The following is a 20,676-nucleotide window of genomic DNA, read 5'->3' on the forward strand; positions in this document are numbered from 1 at the left end:
TCTGTCCTCTCAGGCTACCAGGTCTTGGACTTCCTGTTGGTAATCAGGGTCTTGAACATGAAAGGGGGAAAAAAGAGTGAGAAGGTCAAGCTGTTCCTCTGCCTCTGTCTCTGGCTAGGTCTGCAGGATACTCAATCTGCAAACCATTGTTGTTGAGATTGCTTAACTCTAACTGGCTTGTTTATGGCTCTCACCAACACTGACAACCTAGAGGGTAAGCAGCCCCAGCTTTTTCACATCTGGAAAGATGTTTTGTGGCACTGTGTGGCATTTCCCTTGATGTCCCTAGTCTTCACCAGAGTTAGCCTCGGCCACGTGTGCTCACAGTGACTGGAAGTGTTGGAGCTGGTGATTGCGTAGTTACGGTTTTCGCTTACCACAGTGAGTCAAGTTACCAATCCCCTGTCTTCAACGGTGGCAAGTGCCAAGGCTGGCTCCCGGACCAGAAAGGAGGCGGTCTGGTGAAAAGTCAGTCCTTCCTCTTGGTCTGGAGGTAGACTGGCACACATGAGTGGTGGCGGGAGGCTGAGTTCATGTGGTAAGTGTGGATAGCTGACCTTGAACTCTGGATCCTGGGGAAGCTCTGACCCATGTGTCAGGCTTTCTGCAAAAGTTCAACCAGGGTAGCTATAAGACCCAAATCAACTAACACCCTAGTTTCTGCATTGCCTGCACATAGTCTCTGGGAGGTTGGGTAGGCTCCCACCTTGACTGGCATGGCTGCCCAGACAGGGTCTGAAGCTATGTCTGTAGCTGGAGTGAGTCCATCCCACCCTGGAGACAGTTAGGCAGTTGTAAAAATAAATAAATAAATAAATAAATAAATAAATAAATAAATAAATAAATAAACAAACCCGACCTTCTTGGGCAGAAACCATAGGCTGTAATGTGTTCTAGTTTTGATATACTTGAGTTTCTTGTAACTACTCCAGATCACTGGTTGGAACTAGGTTGTGCCTGTCTCTCCTGGGCCCCAGAAACAGCCAGTGCTTCTCATGAGTCGAGACAGCCTTGCTGCACGTTAGCTTGTGGCACAAGGTGGTAAAGCATTTAGACCATGACTATGGAGCGCCTGTGACAGGAAGCCCGGACTTAGCCCTGAGGACACAGCAGGACACAAAGAAGAGCGGCCTCTGCCTCCGTGTAGCTGGCCTAGGAAGCTGTGGGTCTGAAGCTGTCTTATGTGGGTAGACTCAGCAGGCGGCCAGCCAGCCATGGGAGGCTATTCTTAATTCCCACTCTGGTCAAGCTCTATATAGCCACCTGCTAGGAAGGGAGTGTAGGGGTATTTAAAGCTGTATTTGCATGTCCAGTGCGTGCTTATTTTTAAGGACACTGGAGTGAATTTGGGATCTGATGATGATTACTAGGGAGGGCTGATTCAAGCCCCACATCGCCTCTGGCTAGTGATTGGTGCCGAACTGCTATTAATGTACAGGTTCACGTCGGGAGGCAGAATGGGAAGCGTGGCTGGCCTAGCTGGCTTCCCTGCTCACCTAGATGTTTGCGTGGTCTTCTCCCACTGACATCTCCCGCTCCAGGCCACGGGGACATTTGTGTGCCTCCCTGTCTACTGCCACAGAACCTCAGAAGCCATCAAGTCCCACTGTCCCACTCTTCCCTGAGGCTCCCTTTCCTGCTTTCTGTGGTCAGTTAGCACTGCCCTGTCTGGCTGCCGTATTCCTGTGGACTAGAGAGAGCAGGATGCCCTTTCTTCCCTGCAGGGCCTGCCAGGGCGTCCCTGCTTCCCTTCCGGGGGAGGCTTCCAGCTTGCAGTCTGCTCATTCAGCAGAAGAGCCCATCCCTCCCTATCCACTTCTGCCCTGTCATCAACCGTCTCTCAGGAGTGCTGGAACTCTGTCCAGAGCTCCTTTACTCCATCCTCAAGGTGGACGACATTTTAAAGGTTAAAATGATGTAGCATATAGTTCCCCATCAAAACAGGAGTGCCATTTGGCCGCCTCTGCTTCCAACCATACCCGTTTTTTCCATTTCTTTGCCTTGTTCCTTGGGAAGCCACTTGCTCTGGCCTTTTTCTGCTCCATTCATTCCCTCCCTCCCCTGGGAGCGCAGAACCACGTTCTCTTGGGTATTTTCTGAGGAAACATGAAGTAGGAATGAGCCAATGTCCACAGCTTCTGTCTGTACTGACCTCCATCTATGCATGGTAAAAGCCGCTTAGGGCGAGTTAGACGCAATCACGAAACCCAGCTAATAAAGTAGAGTTGGGCTACATCTTGGTTCAAGTTTCTCTTCTGAAGCCTATAGAATGTGGGCCTGATGTTTACCTGATTAGCCCCTCTTTATTTGGGCTTTAGGACAGATCTGCAGAGAAAGTTCCTTTTCACGTTGCCCAGAGCACATCCCCTATCACATGACCCGTCTCAGGGCCGGTGAACTGTTATCGTTTGCAGTGAGCCGTAAATACGATCCTCTTCCTTGTACAGTGCCATGTTGTGTGACCTCTTTTAACACACGGTGGGATAAGCCTCTCTCGGAGGGCTGTCCTGTGCATTGCAGGCCATCCAGCATGATCCTTGCTAGCCATTGACTAGCTGTCAGCCGTGCCCTTGGGTTATTGCCAGGTATTCCTTGAGGAATCTGCCTTGGCTGAAAACTGTGGTCTCCCACGACCGTCCAATCATCTGTCTCAGACTCTAGTCATGCGGGCTAAAAGGCTGTTTCCTACAGAGAAAGTGAAGTGGGTCATATTGTCCTTATACAAGAGTACAGGGGCCAGCGAGATGGCTCAGTGGGTAAAGGCGCTGACCACCCAGCCCCCCTACCCAAGTCCAGTCCTGGAACCCGCACGGAGGAAGGAGAGAATTGATTCCTATAAGCTTTCCTCTGACCTCCACATAGAGGCCATGGCATGCACCTGCCCACACCCGCATGAATACACACACACACACACACACACACACACACACACACACACACCCCAATATGATTAACTGGGGGACAGCAAAAGTGTGCAGTGTTTGTTCGGTGTGAGTGAGGACCTGACTAGTGCTCTGCTGTCTCTTCTTAGCTTAGAAGTCTGCTGCACAACAAGGCAGAGCTGGGGGATGCCTAGGGCACCGAGGAGCCACATACGAGTTCCCTGAGTGTGAGTTTTAAGTGGGTTGTGCCAAACACAGAGTGGGGGACATCCAGCGCTTCTCTTGTTTCGGTATTTAACCGCTATCCTTTCACGTTATCGACAAGGCATCGAGCCAGTGCTTTTTATGGAAGCTCCCATCTCCACTGAGGCCCGCCTGGGAGGCCTGTCTGTGAGTCAGGACCTTGTCCTGTACAGGGCACACCAGGCCAGATGTCACAAACCGATAATCAAACCTCTAGAAAGATTTCCCAAATTTTCCAAAGATATGGAAATACTTGCTAATGACAATGTGAGTGTGTTTTGAGGGAGAGCAAAGCTGTGGTTTTCTTTTTGGCCCCAGGCAGTGATCTCCATAGTGAACTGGCAAGATGGTGCCTGTGAGGGGTGGCTGTGGTTCCAACCACTGGGGAGCTTGGGGAGAGTGCACTCTGAGGAACCGCACTGGGAGAATGCAGGAAAACAGTTCCGGTGGGAGATTGCGGTTCCACGGCCTCTTGATCTAGTAGAAGCTGCAATAGAAAAGTCTCCACTCCCTGTGTGTGGAGACAGAAGAGAGGGGAGCTGCAGAGGGTAGGTCCACACCAGGGCAGAGATGGGTGGGGAGCAGGCGGAAGGAAGGCCTGTAAGTGCTTTCACAGGAAGAGACGCAAATGCTAAGAAGTCAGGCCACCAAACTTGGAGGCGTTTCTTGGATCTGGCAGAAAGTAGTGGGCATTCCTGTTCTTCATTTTACAGCTTTTGCGGGGGGCCAGTCTTAGCTCCATCCACTTGTCTGGGGTTTTCCTATAGTCTTAACAGCATCCTCTCCCTGAACAGTGCTTCCGCTCTGTTTATCCCAACTGTCCATCATCATAGGAGAGCTGTGCTCTTCATTACTTTCCTCTGGCTGTGGCAAATGACCTGATGGAAGCAACCTAAGGATGGGTTTGTTTTGGCTCACAGCTTGGAGGTACAGTCCAGCACTTGGGGGAAGTCATGACAGCAGGAACCGGAAGCAGCTGGTCACATGGCATGCACAGCCAGGAGACCGAGATAAACACTAGCACCCAGCTTGCTTTCTCCATTTTATACAGCTGGGGACCCCAGTCTGTGGGGTGGTGCCACCCACATTTAGGGTGAGCCTGCCCATGTCAATTGACCTAATCTAGAAAGTCGCTCACAAGTTTGTCTTCTAGAGGGTTCTAGATCCTGTCAAGGTATTGCCCTCATCTGGCACTCGGGCTAGTCAGGATTCATTATAAGACATAGCTGTAACAAGTCCTTGCCTCCGGGGTTGTGAATCCCTCCAGGTTCAGAGTCCAGGTTCCAGGATCTGTTTGCTACAGTAGAGGCATAAGAATCCATCTTACCAAAGATGAGTCTGTTCAGGTAAGAAGTACCTTGACTCCAGGGCCTGACAAGAGGGTTACTGAGTGAGTGAATTAATCCCTGGCATCTTATAGCGTGTGCAGGATGATGAAAAACAGAATAAAGTCATTAGACTCCATCTCACTGTTGCTTCTGTGAAGCCTTTGCAATCATTCTTTATGTGGTTAAATTCAAGTGGTTTCCAGTTGGAGCGTGGTGCAATCAGATTTCCTCACAAGGGTGCTTTCCACCATGACCTCTTTGACGTCAGTAACTGCTTCCTGTTGATGTGAACTCTCTATTCACCCAGCTGACGACTCGGTCAGGAAAAAATAATGAAACAGTGCGACCTGGGAGCCATTCAGCACGGTGCCGTCTGTGCCCCCCAGAGATGCCCTTCTTGCCTACAGCTCTTAATAGCACTCTGGAGTTTTCAATATGGGGCTTGCTATTCATACAGAAATACCCCCCAGCAGTTCTGAGAATTTGATGAGTGTAGATAGGGCTTCCAGTTCAACAGTGCCTTGAATCACCAGCTAAATTATTCATAACCATAAATGTAATTGCTATTCTTTGAATTATTTTTCCTCCATCTTCACTGTGGCCAATGTGCCGTGACTGTTTCTTACTAAAACATTTCATTCCCCAAACAACTTATCTGCAAATAAAACATATTTGTAAATCAGAAGGATTACGGAGTCTAGTTTTCAACATAGAAAAATCTTTCTTGCTGTGGTTATAAGAATGAGTAAATGCTGCAGAAGGGGAAGAAGATTACCAAGACTGCAAAGTCTTCAGTAGCACACTGCAGTCCACAGGGCATCACCTCTGTTTCCCAATCACAGTGTTTTAAAATCCATAAAGCTGAGAACCAGAATCCTTAGTTAATGTTAGAAAATTAGGAAACTGAACAGAGCTGAGTGCTGGATTGGTGTCTTTTTGGTTAACCCAGCTTTGTGACTCCTTAAAAATAATTCCTAGAATGAAAAGTCCTTACCTCGCCAAGGTCATTGCCATGTGGCATTAGGAAATGCTTCTGTACCGCAACAGCTGGGCTTGGGGAGTGAGGGGACTTTCATTTCTTTAGATCTGCTAGACTTGGGGTTGGCCTTAAACTAGCTATGTAGCTAAGGCTGGCCTTGAACTCCTGAGTCTTCTGCCTTGCAAGAGCTGAAATTATAGGCATGAGTAGCCACACCAGACTAGGATGGTCTAGATTCTTGTCCTACACTGGAAGTCAGGGAGCCATTGCAACTTTTATTAGTTTGCACATTGCTCCCCCTCCCCCGTGTGTGTGTGTGTGTGTGTGTGTGTGTGTGTGTGTGTGTGTGTTGTATATAACGAATAGCTGCTGCAGTTCTAGCCACGGGGTCATGGTGGCTGAAGCTGTAGCGGGATGGTTATAATAATGGGGTGATAATAATGAGAGCTGCTGTCGTGTTTTGAGCATCTCCTGTAGGTCAAATCCTAGTTAAAACTCTTAGCCTAACACAGTTAGTCCTTGTGAGCATTGAGTCTAGTCATCTTGTCAAGCCCATTTCACAAATCGAGTTGAGAGAAGGAAGGAGAGAGAGAGAGAATTCCAGAAAGGGAGGGAGAATATGAGAACATAGTCCACAGGAGCTGCCTGTGCCTGCTGAGAATCCTGGGTCCACACCTCAGGTGTAATCCCTGGGCAGCATCCTGTTAGTGACACCAAGGACTTGGCACTGGGCACAGTATCTCCTGGATTTAGCTTTATCGTCTACTAATAAGTTCTGTTGTTAGGATTCTCTTGAAAGGGCCTGGCATGGGCTCTTTGCTCCTGCTTAACCTTCCATGATCACTGTTGATATAGGCATTGTTGTTCTAGATTTTAAAACAGGAAGCTTCTTGCTCCTTAAAAATTTGTATGCATTTTACTTAAAAATTTCCTAGAAGCTACAGAAAATTTACCCGAGGCTATACAAGGAAAGAACTAAAGATAGATTCACAAATTCAAGAGGCATCGTGGTATCCAGGACTAGGGGTTGACCAGACCGCCCAGATGGACCTAAAACTGGAAAGACACAAGGAACCCTGGTGACCTCCTTCTAATCTCGCTCTCCCTGGCTTTGTTTATTTACCTTGCATTGACCCATCTGTCCATCCCTCCATGCATCCATCCGGGTTTGTACCACTCTATTATACTGAGGAATTTCATGTGTACACCACAGAGGCAGCCTCAGCTCCCTGAGTCATATTTCCTCAGTTCTTACACACAGCTCAGATTGAATAAAAACTCTTCATTTCAGTTTGAATGTTCTGGGGAAGAGACTGTGGGAAAGTGGGCTCCTTCCAAGTAGTCATGTGCGGGAGGTACAGCAGTTGTCCTCGTGGCCCTTACATACAATCATTTTGTTACTTGTCCCGTCTTAGTGGAGCTCTACCCTGTAGCCAACCCTCGCCTCATCTAGCTGCATGTCATTTTCAACTTCCAGGAGCAACCTATAAAGAGAACTCTAAGAAGTGTCTCCTTCTGACTGCCACTGCCAGTTTAGGGGATATGCCCCAGAGAGCCAGGGCAGAAAGCTGGCTCAGGCCTCAGTGGGTTAATGGAACCAGGGCAGATGACGACAGAAATTTTATTGTTGCCATGTACCAGCTCCTTGAACTCTGTGCCTGTAACTAATGCAGGGTGTGGGGACAAAGGGATTTCTGAGTTGCGTTTATTCCCCCAGGTGTTCATCATCCCATGCTGATGGCTTGCATCTGTGGTTAGTTGAATCAGAGACCAGAGAGAGGCGCGCACAGTGTAGACAAAGGGCTTGGCTTTGGAACTGAAGCTCAGCCAGTCTCCTGGATCTTGGGTTTCCTAGCCCACAGGTCAGGGCAAATCTGCCCTACAGGAGCCAAAGCCACAGGTGAAGCAAGCTGTGCCAAGGCTAGGGCTCAGCTTCTAGGAAATGGGGTGTTAGGAGTCCTCAACTGGCTGTGTGTACAGATTTTGGTTACAGAAGACTCCTGTCTCTGCCTGGGTGGGATTAGCAGAGCTCTCCCTGCCCTAGAAGTGACTCACAGCCACCTTAATCCATCACACGGTCCCTCCCTGTTGCAGGGTTCCCCGAAAGGACTTCATCTTGTTTCACAGCACAGGGCATTGGGCAAGTAACTTGGGACTAGTTCTTGACCAACATGGATGCCAAGGGAAGTTGTAGGCAAGAGGTCATCACCTGCTTCCTTTCAGAACCTCGAATACAGAACTCTTTGTAAATAGTGGAGACTTGTCATTTTCTTCCTCCTCTGCCACGGCAATCTTGGAGAGACGATAGTGGGACCCTCTCTCCTAGTAGACATTTTAGAACAGAGTCAGTAAAAGTTCAGGTCTCTAGAGGTTTCTTTGCAGTTAAAAAAAAATAAATAAAAGCAAGCAAAACATGTTGTTGGTTGGCAAATACAGTTTTGCACTTCGTCACGTGACTTGAGGTCTTTGCGAGGGTGGCTCTTGATTTCTTTTCATCCCAGTTACCTCTCCTCAATCTGGCTTTTCCTCTCTCCCTCCTTTGAGAGCTGATTGCAGCCCCGGGAGCTGTGAATGGTACCCTGTATTCTAGGTTGGTGCCTGGCCTATAATAGGAGCGAGACTCTGGGTGGAAAGAAGCAAGGACCTTGAACAAAACATCCTCGGTTTCAAATCTAAAGATCCCAACCCTCTCCAGACATTTGCTAACATGGCCCACCCACCGGACTCCTGCCCATGGAATGCGGGACAGCCATTGCTCATCTGAACCCATCCACCCCGTTCTGCCTCTCCCTCTGCCACTCAGACTCAAATGAGGGCCCTTAGCTTAGTCACAGGGCTTGCTATATTTGTTTAGTCTTCCCTTGGGCTATTGGGAAACCTGAAGAGCTGAGTTGGTGGTGGTTTTTAAATTTTTATTTTTATGAACTTTTCCCTTTTGTTCTCACTCCTAACTTCATGCTTCTAGCTGATAGAAACAGACGTCGTTTGCACACACACACACACACACACACACACACACACACACACACACACAGAGTTGATTCCCTCCCCTTCTGATTGAGGTTTTACTTACTACAGGAAGTGGGAAATCACGGGTCACTCCGCCCTGATAGAGCTCAGCTTGATGTGCTAGGCAATACCTTGGCAAGTGAGGCCAAGCCAGACTCCCTGCCATGGTTCAGCCCAGCCACCCGGAGCTAAATCGGTGGCATCTCAAACCCCCAAGTAAAGGCTGGTTCTTGCATGTATACATCCTTTGATAAAACACCAGTTTGCCCATACAGTGACTGCCCACATTCCTACCCCCAGAAAGGGCAGCGCCATCTCTGAAGGCTGGACCTCACCTGCGGGCCTTGACTCACGCAGGACCTCCCCAACCCCCACGCAGGTGTCAGATGTCCCCCGCTTCCTCCACCACTTCCGCCACAGCTTTACCAGAATGTGTAGATTTGCTGTTTATGTTTTAAGAACCCTGTGTTTCTTGCACCAGCCTTTCTAAGGGGAAACCATATCTGCTTTGTGTCTATGGGCTTCTTTGTTGGGCACCCCATTCAGTGCTCAGGGAAGGAAGTGAGGGGACCCACTGATGGTAGAGGTCCTTAGACACAAGCCTTTTACCCTATGTGTCTCAGCAATTGCTTGCTAGATGGACCTTGCTGTCACGAAGCCGTCTTATGGTCCAAGTCCTCGGTGCATGGCTTGTCTAGTCCCTAGGCTTCAGCAGAGGAAGCTTTGTTAGGAATCCATTTTCCCTGCCTGGTGAGAGTGACTGCCCCAGGGGACCTCCGGTGGGCTTTATGTCCACTTCCGATATGATGGAGGTATTTCTAACAGAGATTGTCAACTGAGCTTCATTAGCCTGAGTTCTCTAAAGGAGTTTACCCTTTTTCTTTGTATATTTTCTGCTCATTTGTGAAAAATGAAGCACCCTGCCCAGTGTCCTTTACTCTCTGAATAACCCTGTATGCTCCAATGAAGATGTTTACCAGAGGACTTAATGCCCATGCTCTCTTTTCCTTTTGGGATCTTTCATGTATCAGGCTGGAAAGAGAACCAAGGTCTCTTGATGCTTGGCGTATGTAGAAAGTCAAGGTTGCATGGAACTACTTAAAGGGGATTTCCATGCCATCCTTGCCTATGCGACCGAGGACCTGACCCCACAGGACCATCCTCTACTCTCTGCTCACAGGCAGCAGTCTGCATGTCTTGAGGACGATGTCTCTTCCAGGGAGCACAATGCTGATGAGCAAACAGTAGGCTAATCAATCCCCACATGTTTCATCTAGGATCGTCTATTCTTCGTCATGGAGTTTGTGAACGGAGGGGACCTGATGTTCCACATTCAAAAGTCCCGTCGCTTTGATGAAGCCCGAGCTCGTTTCTATGCTGCGGAGATCATCTCTGCACTCATGTTCCTGCACGAGAAAGGCATCATCTACCGGTGAGTGTGCGTGCTGGGTGCCTCTTCGGATTCACCCCCTGCCTGGCTCCTCATTGGGCCCTGCCTTCCCTTTCTTGTTATCATCAACTAAAGACGTTAGCAATGACATCCACAGAAGGCCCACGTATTCATTCGAGTTAACGCAGAGATGAGCTCTCTGTCTCTGAACTGAAATGTTCAGCCTGTTTGAATCCCAGGGAGATTAATATTCATGGATTGGCTCAGGCAGCTTTTGCTGTGGTAGCCAAGCCCTGGAAAGTGCTGGATTCATTGCTGCTTTCCCTTTTTCCATTCTAATGTTTGAAGTGAGTTGGTCAATGTGGACCCATTCTATTTTCGGATTCTGCAAGTGAGCAAAGCAGTGTGTCTTGACTGTTGCTGGAAGTAGCTGTAATGGCATTAAAGTTGGAGGAGATAGGTTTGCCAGTCCACAGCTAAACCTATGGAGTGGGGCTGATGGTATTAGTCATGTGTAGTCTCCCAACAGTGTTTGATTACATTTCATGATACAATCTTTGGACCTTAATAGGCTGTCATTTGAATGGACTCAAAATCTGATTGGTGTTTTCAATGGCTATCCAATGAAGCATAAATCAGAGAGATGGTGGGTAACGTAAGAAATGGAAGAGCTAGTGAGTGCCGGGGTGTGTTCATGTTGATATTTCCTTCCACCTGTGGTCCGAAACCTCTCACTCTTTAAATCATGTTATAACTCGATTGCCGCATGCGATGGCAAGTTGTAGTGATCCGCTTGACACAATCTAGAATCACAAGAAGCATCTGAAAAAGGAGTCTCAATGAGACATTGTCTAGATTAGATTAGCCTGTGGAGAATTGTCTCAGTCACATTAACTGATGTGGGAAGACCTGGCGCGCAAGTGTGCAGCACTGTTCTCTGAGTTTGGGTCCCAGATTCTATAAAAGAGAAGAAAGTAAGGATAAGCGTGAGTTAGCATGTGCGCATTCATTTTCCCTGTGGATGTGATGGGACTGGACATCTTCAGTTCCTGCTACCTCATATTCCCTGTTTCAGTGAACCATAGCTGTGGTGGTTAGAATGAGAATGGCCCCCATAGGCTCGTGTTTCAATGTGTGGTTCCAAGTTGGTGAAACCGCTTAGGGAGGGCTAGGAGGTGTGGCCTTGTTGGAGGAGGTGAGTTGCTGGAGATGGGCTTTGATTATTCAAAAGCCCACACCAGGCCCAGGCTCCATCCTCCCGCTCTTCTGCCTCCTATCTTCAGATCAGGTTGTAAGCTGTCAGCTACTGCTCTAGCCCCATGTTCACTTTGCTGCAGCAACAGAAAGGAACCTAGCGAACACACCTGTTCTCTTCTGGTGACGCAGTTATTGCTTTTGTGTGTGTGTGTGGGGGGAATCTATGTTTTATGGTAGGACCCTGAATACTAAAGCAAAGAGCTTTCTGGTTGAAATGCACTCCCCTCCCCCATGCCCAAGACAGGGTTTCTCTGTGCAACAGTCCTGACTGTCCTGGAACTCGCTCTGTAGAGCAGGCTGGCCTCGAACTCACAGAGATCTGCTTGCCTCTGCCTCCTGATCCCTGCGATTAAAGGTGTGTGCCACCACCACCTGGCAAAATATACTCTATGAGTCGCCTATCTCTACCCTGCTTATCCCAAAGAGAGACTTTCCTACATTTACTTTTTAGGAATAATGACCTCCCTTCTTGGAATACTTGTTCCAGGATCAACATGTTACCTACAAGTGTCCCTTCTCCTTAACATTATGGCCATCTCTGTTGTTTAGACAAATAATTCTTGGAGAGATGTAATAACCAGGCTACTAGCAGGTGCTGAACTGAGATTTCAAACCCTGCCTAACTCTTCTGCTACCTTCTCTGTTCAGGAGAATCTTGAAGATTGAAGATACCACTAGGAGGCCGGTGTCTTATTCTCCTGATAGTGTCAGAATAACTGTTAATTGTGAAAATTAAAGCAGAAATAGGGAAGGGGAGTGAGGCTTAAAGTCAGGTGGCCTGACTCCCTGGGGCCTTTCCTTACATGGCACCCCACATTGATACAAGCACAAGCTTGCTCTTCCAGGTTGAATGTCACACTTACTTCCATTTGCTTTGTGAGAATAGGCTTATAGAGCATAGGCTTTGTGGCTGATGGTGTTTCTGGTGAGGCAGTATCCATCCACATACTGGTTTTCTTCCATTTTCTTTTATCTGTCACTCAATTCTAATTTCCAACTCAATTCTGATTTTCATTTATTCTCAAACTCAGATCCTCATGTTCATTAGCTTCTAACTGATATGGCTGACTTTGAAGGGAAAGCATTTAATCAGGATAGATTCAAGTGCTATTTTTGCCTTGTGGATTTGTTCCATGGGATGCTTTAATTCCATCGGGCTCCTGACTGGTGCCAGAGACTTAAAGGTGAGGCTCTGAAAGCCAAGTCCTTGGAATTCACACACAGTCAAGGGCATATCTGGAGAGTGTGAATTGGATTCAGGAATCTAATAAGAAACTTAGGAACTTCAGACATGTCCCTTTATCATGTGTGTCCCAAGATGGCCTTTATAAAAACTGAAATGCCCTCTCTAGAAGCTTCCTCTGAGCTGTCTAAATAAAGTTATTGGTCAGTCGGTCAGTTAGTCGGTTGGTTGGTTGGATGGGTGGATGGATGGATGGATGGATGGATGGTTGGTTGGTTGGCTGGTTGACTGGTTGGTTGGTTAGTTGGATGGATGGATGGTTGGTTGGTTGGTTGATTGGATGGATGGTTGGTTAGTTGGTTGGTTGGTTGGTTGGTTGGTTGGTTGGTTGGTTGGTTTTGGAGGCTTTATCCCTGGATGTGTGTGGCTTATTTTCCAGCAAACTGTAAAGGTGGTACTATTGGCAAGTCATCATCAATCAGAACCTTAGGAAGAAGATGAAGCACTCTCTCCGGCATGAGTTTCTCTCCTTTCAGTGACTATACCTGTGGGTAGATCAGAAGACAGGCTGATCATACGTCTGTGTTTTACAGCTTGTGTGCTCACCCTGACTCTCGGGTGCATTCACCCTTTAAGCCTGGGTCCTGGGAGGTGCAGCTGCAGAAGGCTCTGCCTTTGTGCTTTTGGTTGCAAAGTCTGCTGTCCGACAAAGTCCTCCAACCAAAGTGAGCTGGAGAGCAGACAGTCATGGAGTCAGCTTTGACAAAGGAAAAAGATCTGTTTATCCCTGTGTCGTAGGTTACCAGGAACCCATGGTGCCTGAATAACTTCTGTGTAGCTTGGACATTTTCCTAAAGTCTGACTCTACAGAAAAAGTAGGGAAATAAAAAGACACGCAGGCCACATAGAGCAGTACAGGAACCTTTTTCTATCATGCTCTATAAACTGCATTAAGGGAGACTTCGGTCAGCTCTAACATTTCAACTCCAAACCACCAAGCCTGCCAGCATACATTTACTCTGTCTCTGACAAAGGGTGGAGTGTATCTGTGATGTATTAGGTAAGGAGTTTATAGAATTTTTAATTCTGGTGCCTGCTTACCATGTTCCACTCAAACACCGAGTGCGTCTCCACACTCACTCTACCACGGGTGAGCCTGACTGCGTCAGACCTTGTGCAGCCCTTGGCAGGCTGCACATTTGCCAATCAGTGTTCACTCCCGAAGTGCCTGCGCACTGTTTCACTATCCCGTTTTCCAGATGTGAACCAGCCCACAGAAGCTGACAGCCAGATCTAGCATTCTGTCTTCGCCTCTTACACTCACAGAATACAGTATTAACCTTTGACCTTTTCTGAGAATCACTTTTGATTTCTTTTCAGCCTGAGAGAAAAACCTGCCTCTGCCTTGTTTGTGTTTTTTGTTTGTTTGTTTTTTAAATTTTTAGTTCTTCCAGTGCTGGAGATCAGTCCTAGAATAAGCACTCTAACACAGAGCTATATTCCCAAACCTTTTTTTTTTTTTTATAGTTTAGGAAGGTCAGCCCTGTCCCCACCAGGAAAGTTCTGTTAAAATAGGCTCTGCATACAGTGGATGACTGTGAAGATAACCTTCTCAGACATTGCCCACCTCTTTTCTCAAAGACAGGATCAAGGATATTGGGGGCCTGGCTTGTTCAGATACTTGTGTGATCTGAACTTGTTAGGTGTGGCTTTGCTCAGTGAACCCATAGTGAGATCACCCCTGGGAGCATTGCTTCCTTGGCTAGAGATTCACAAGCAATTTGCTTGCAAATCATTTCTGTGTTGGGTCCATGGCAGATGCTTCATGTTTGAGTCATTGTTCTCTGAAATTCTCCCCTTCTGGAAAACTGGGTCAACATCTTGGATTCTGTCTCCTGGGACCTCCCTTACTTCTCAGCATTCCTTATTAGCAGACTTGCAAACTCCCAAATATATTTCATTTGAGCCTAGAGTTGTGTACTCTTACCCCACCTATATTAGAATGCATTTCCATATTTGTGTTTCTCCTCTGAATTTAATAAGAAAAATCTCTTTGGGTAAAGGCGAGAGTCAAATTCGGTGTGTCTGTTTTCACTTTGTCATCTAATGGCGTCATCCTCTCTACTGAGAAGCAACTTTGTTCATTCTTCACTTACTTACCTGACTGCAGTGATGGCTACACACTGTCATCTGTTGTTTTGAAAGCCCTTGTTATAGTCAGAAAGGGCCAGCCACAGACGTGCTGAAGACATGAGTAACTTTCACATGAGATTTGGGTGCTGAGCCCTCCCCAGAACTTTTAAGTCACATTCTTTCCTTCTTCTTGTACACATTGCTCATTGAGAGACCATTTCTCCATTGTGACCCTTGTCCCTTATTCTTATTCTAAAGATGTATGGAGAACTCGGGGTTTCCCGCTGTTTGCACTTACCTGACACCTGCCTGGATGCAGTCTCCCCCTTCCCACAGAAAACTCTTGGCCATTTTTCTCCCCCTGAGTAGCGCTTGGAGACTGCTTAGTGTTCAGTGACCATCAACGCACTGCCAAGGATTTGAACAGAATGATGAGCAAAACCAAGATTATTCCCTGGTGGAGAACAGGGTCCTGTGATGGAGAAAGTTGTCCGTCAGGTGATCACACACACAGAAGTGGCAAGTATGGCCCATGCCGTGAAGCAGAGGAATACAGTGCCACAGTCAGGAATTTCCCTAGGGTGACGGGTTATGGCTAGGGAGACATAGAAGATCTTTTTAAGGAAGTGACTTTTAGGCTCATGCCATTAGTGATGAAGAAGAGAAGAATATTCCAGGCAGAAAGAACAGCAAATGCAGATGCCCAGTAGCAGGGGGAAAAAAAGGCAAGTTCTAGGGCTTTTAAGAGACTTGTAGCTGAAACCAGTGAGGCATATTTTCCCACAGTTAGCACTCCATTATCCCAGAGTATACACAGTCATCTGATGACTTTAAAATTTTATTAGATATACCTCATAAATAATTTATTTGAGAGTTAGGTAAGCTGGTCATGTTGCCAATCCCTGGAGGAACCGTCAGTCACTGTGAGTTTCTTGCATCCCTGTCTCGGTGTTTAGACCCAACAATAGGATTATTAAATTTTAGAAACAGTAGAGGCCTCAACGATGACCTAAGGCCAACTTCTTTTTTAAAGATGAGGAAATTCAGGCCTCAAATACCCAACCAGCAAATTGTTTCTCACGGTAGAGCTTCTGTCAGCCTGGTTCATCTGCAATTTGTAGTCCATCTTCAGAAAACTGAAAACATGAATAATCCTCAACTTCCTGATGACTGAAGAGTTAATCAGGCATTTTGAGGCATTCATCCCTGTTTGCTCTATTTCACTGAGGAAAATCCAGTCAAGGCAAGAACACGTGGGTGGACATGGTGTGCCAAGCATCGTGTGAGGAGGTACATATCTAAAATGAATGGAGTAAGGTTCTGCTCTTTGAGGCTTTTTTTTTTGGGGGGGGGGGTAGAGTGAGATGTATAATCCACAGATGGATAATGGCAGATGGGTTCCAAAACTGGAGCATGCCCAGTGTGTTATTTCCTTCTTTTAATGCAGTGACAAAATATTTAAAAAAAAAAAAAAAAAACCCAGCAACGTAAGGAAAGAGGAATTTGTTCATGGTTAGTTTTAGACTGTCACGGTGGAGAAGGTATGGTGGCATTCATGGCAGCTTAGTCTGGGTGACAGCAGCTTGCCTAGTGGTTTGCTCATATGTTGGCAGATCGGGAAGCAGAGAGAGTTCTAGCCGTCAAGGCCCACCTCCTGAGAGTGACTTTTGTTACCTAAGCCACATTCCCAAAGGTCCCCCAATCTCTCAAGACAATGCTACCAGCTAGAGACCAAGAAAGAGGTCCACTGAGTGCATGAGCCTGCTGGGGGCATTTTGCATTTGCCCTCAGAGGATACCCACAGTGGTTTGAGAATACAGAGAACGGCCATTCAGTGTAAGGCATTCAGGCGAGCATCATGGAGGAAGTGACGTCTGAACTGAGCAGGGGAAGTTAAAGCTGAACGAAGACAGGGATATTTGGTTGAGGAAAGGGGCCACATTGGAGCAAAGCGGAGATGCATGAAAGTAGCCGGTGACCAGACAGGTAGAACTGAGAGCTACAGGAACTCTGGTAGTACCAAAGGCTAAAGGTTGCTACAGGGGGAGATGAGGTCCTTGGGGACTGCTGGAATGAGACTGCCAAGGGCTTGAAATTTGGCACAACTGCCAGTCATGGGAAGCCTAAACATGGCAACTACTTAAGCCAAATAGAAACATGTTTGTCTTGTAAAAACTCAAGGTCCAGCTCTGTCACGGAGCTCCATGCAGTCCTGTGGGACCTGGAAGTCTGTGTTCCTTCTTCTGGCCCCTTCATGGCTACCTCCTAGCCAATGCTCCAGGGATTGCCTCTGACTTCAAATTCCAAGTAGTTGGAAAAGGTATAAAGGGCACTGTTTCCAACTGAGTAAGCTCCCTTCTTGAAGGTATATATAGTGCTTACATGGAGTTTGCTGGAACTTAGTCATATGGCTACCCCTGGCTGCAGTGAGGGCCAGGAAATACAGTATCACGTTCCAAGGAGTCCTTTCCAACGAAAGAGCAGGTTCCTGTCCTTGAGAAGGGAGGCAGTAGCTATGTAGTAAGAAACAGTATCAGACACATTCTCTTCCAGGGAGTTTGGTTTGAGCGGTTTGCTTGATATGAGTACATTTTGATTTCACATGCTGTCAGGGGATAGTGGCCCCTGTGGACACGTGCATGGTGAGTGGCAACCCAGGGGAGTTTCCATTCGAGGCAATGACAGTGTCCCTTGTAGACAGACAATGATGACCTAAAGTAAAGAAATAATATAGGACAGCAGAGAGCACAAAAGTAAAGGCTATCACTGAAGAGAACAGCCAAGATTGAGGGCTGGGCCCAAAATAGGGGTGCCAGAGTATCCCCAGGCACTGGGATGGGTAGTTGCATGACTAGTGATACCAACAGCTAGACAGGACCAGGAGACCAGGAGGTCTAGGCCAAAAGGGAAAGTGAGGAGCTTTAGAAATGCTTCAGGCATGTGAGAGTTTTTCAATGGCGATGAACCATGGCAGTGGTTTTCAACCTTCCTGACGCTGTAACCCCTTAACATGGTTCCTCATGTTGTGGTGACCCCCAATTGAAAAATTATTCTCATTGCCACTTCATAACTGTAATTTTGCTACTGTTATGAATCACAATGTAAATGTTTTTGGAGGTGGAGGTTTGCCAAAGGGGTCACGACCTACAGATTGAGAACCACTGTACTATGGGTAGGTGGGTAAGGAGCCTGAAGCCAAGAAAGAGAATGGTATGGAATTAAATATTCCAATGTCATTAGCACATAGCTGTTAGCTCAAATCACGAAGCCAGTGTGAACAAGTGGACCAAAGATAGAATCTTGGGGAGCAGTTCCCATTTGAAATCTGCAGAAATATGGCCACAGGGCTGAAGAGATAACAGCTCTTCTGTGGCATTTACAGTAAATGGCCCCCAAATGGAATTCCATGAGAAATATGAGGCCATAAAAGAGTAGAAAAATAATCTTTTATTGTAAGGTTGTTGAGATCGTACATACATCCTTCCTGCTAAGGGAATGATTTGGATGATTTCCCGTGAACCGGGGCAGCGAACCCAATCCTGGTTCTGGAGATGTGAGCAAGTTGTTGAAGGCTCTGAGTCTTTTTACCCACTATGTGTAAGCATAGAGCCAGTGTCCCCGTGGAGTAGAAGTGAGGACCTGCCCCCCGTGACGCCTGCCAAATCAGGAAGGACACCGCTTTTGCATGCGAGTTGCCAGACAACCTTGATTCTTTCCACTTATGTTGAAATGATACTGAGATGGGGGAGTTCTCTAGACAAATATGATTTAAGTTATTAAATTCAGCCCTTTGAAGAGCAGTGTTTTTCCCCCAGAGTTCTTTTCTTGGTATTTCAGTACTGTCTTGGAATGATAAGTTTTTATCTCCTTGTCGTGTATTTGTTACAAACCCCTTGAAGGTGATTTTCTGGGGAGGTTGTTGGGCCTGTGGGGCAGGTCGTAGAACCTGAAGTTATGAGTCTTGCGTTTTGTTGAAATCCGGAATGTCTCTAATTTTGTCTCAAAAAGAGCGGTTGAACTCTTTTTTGTTAGTTTACCCCTTCTAGTAGTGAAACAAAATTTGAGGTGGTTAATTTGAGGGGAGATTCAAGGACCTTTCCATCAGTAGACTGAATACCCATCCTGAAGGCTTAACACCAGTAATGTCTTTTCTCAAAGGACCCAGCTTAAGGTCAGAACAAAACATAAGCCCTGAAACACTTAATCGTTTTGTGTACTTCATTCATTAAATCACAGTAGCGGCCCTGGCATGCCACGTCTGTGCCTGGCTTTCGTGTCAACAATAGCTTGGTTATTTGTACCTAATTGATAAATGTGCTAATCTGCTTCCCTGGCTAATGAAATCAGACCACCAGTTTTGCTCTTTTTCCTACCAAATTGACCACGAAACCTGTTTTCCATTGTCGTGGCCGACAACTTGGATTTATCTGCTGAGCAATACAAATGCAGCAGGTTGACCTTTCTGTACCGGCTGAACACCGCCATTTGTCAAAAGCAATTCAACCGGACAGTTCGACAAATGTCCGAACTGCTCCCCCTACTCAGCTTTGTGCCTGGCTCCTGGGGATCAAAGGAGGATAAAATGAGTCCTGCCCCCAAGCTGGGGGCTTGTGCATGCCCTCAGCCAACACTTGATAAGTATCTACAGCGTTCCACACAGGGCTCTAAGCCGTGGGAAATACAGGCACCAACACAGGCAACCCTCCTTTACCCCCAGGGAGCTTAAATTCTACCAGGAGCAGACAAACAGACTAAAAGTCTGTCGGATGCTGAAATGATAAACTCTCTGAAGAAAAGGCTTGATAACGGGAGGAGAGAATCAACAACATTGAGTTTACAGGGAGGGTCAAGACAAACTTCTTGGGTAATGGGCATTTTAGCAAACCGAAGAAAGGTGGCAAGGAGGAGGGTCCATGTCAATATCTGTTGGAAGCACATTCGTGGTACAGCTCCGGGAGGGAGGCGCTGGGTGTGGTCAGGGATGCTGTCACAGCAGAGCTGGAACAGCATGGAAACCATCATGTCTCTTGTAAGGAGACACTTTCCTGTAGGACGGTTCTTATCTATTTAGTTCTAATTACATATAACTACTGTACATGGTAAATGGTGCTGTGGTTTTCAGCAGATAAGGAAATTTCAGGCTGTGGGAAGTAAGTAGGTGGCGGTTGTTGGATGTTATAGAGGATGTGTCAAAACTCTGCAAACCCCCATAATGACCCCTTTTGAATCCTTGTGAATCCCTGAGCCTCTAGGTAGGCGCTGTGTATGTGGACTTGCTTTCTCCTCTGTCTTTGCGTCCCTCCTCTTTTTGCCAGCCTCACCCCTACCGATCATTTCTATCTTAACTTAATTGTCACTGGTCCCGAGTTTTTCTAGCTCCAAGCACTCTCAGGTTTAGGGTGCCCCATGGCAACTGGCCATGCTCTCCTTTTGACACTGTGGCCCTCGGCAATAAGACGCACAGACATCTGACTGCCTCTCTGCCTCCACAGTGCTGGAAATAAAGGCGCACACACACTATGGCAGGCTCCCGAGGATGGGTGTTTTATGGGTCTTTGCAATAGCAAACAAGGGAAACCAGGCAAAGCCAAGCCCCTTCCTCAGCTGCGTGCACTGTCTGCCGTGGAACTGTCCCTGGGGTCACTAGCACATCAGCTGTGGGGGGTCTGGGTGTGTGAGACACACAGGTGGCCCCTTTAAACTTTACTTTTCTGTGCTTCTCAGCTTTTTGATAGTGAACAATCGAGGCAGTCTTGACACTAGAATAGAGCTCTGGAATCAAACTTGAATTTGAGACCTCCACATTATATTAGTTTTATGATGCCGGATAAAACTTTAATTCATAACTTCACAATCTGTAACATGGGTCTAAGAGTGTGTCCTACCCCCTGGGCTATTGCGAAAAATTGACTCCTGTTTGTTCTGGTATCAGCCAACGTTCACGATGGTACACTCACGTGAAGTAGCGTGTAACTACTAAAGGAATGATCCCTGTACCAAAAAGAATGAATAAATCTACAGTTGTCACAGTTGTTGGCCTAAGTAATTTATCTTTGACAATTCAGTGGGGGAAAAGAAAGTTAAAAAGTATTCTGTGTGGTGCTCATTTTAATCATATATATATATATATATAAAGAACAGCAGAAGCCGTTTATATATGTGTGTGCATGCAGAAATGTGTAAAAAAGCAGGAAGAAAAAAAATCCAATAGTTTGGAATGGAGTGTATGGTTATTAACTGTTTATTTTATACTATTATATTTTCTCACTAGT

General features: G+C 46.7%; 1 protein-coding gene across 1 annotated transcript in view; it reads left to right on the plus strand.

Moving 5' to 3' along the window:
- Prkch (protein kinase C eta) overlaps positions 1-20,676 on the plus strand; it is a 210,271-nt gene that overhangs the window by 137,027 nt on the left and 52,568 nt on the right. Inside the window, exon 10 of the mRNA XM_028858102.2 lies at positions 9,719-9,873. Coding sequence (XP_028713935.1) covers positions 9,719-9,873 — 155 coding nt within the window. The remainder of the gene's footprint in view (positions 1-9,718; positions 9,874-20,676) is intronic.

This window comes from Peromyscus leucopus, chromosome 14 (assembly GCF_004664715.2).
Source record: "Peromyscus leucopus breed LL Stock chromosome 14, UCI_PerLeu_2.1, whole genome shotgun sequence".
Classification (NCBI taxonomy): domain Eukaryota; kingdom Metazoa; phylum Chordata; class Mammalia; order Rodentia; family Cricetidae; genus Peromyscus; species Peromyscus leucopus.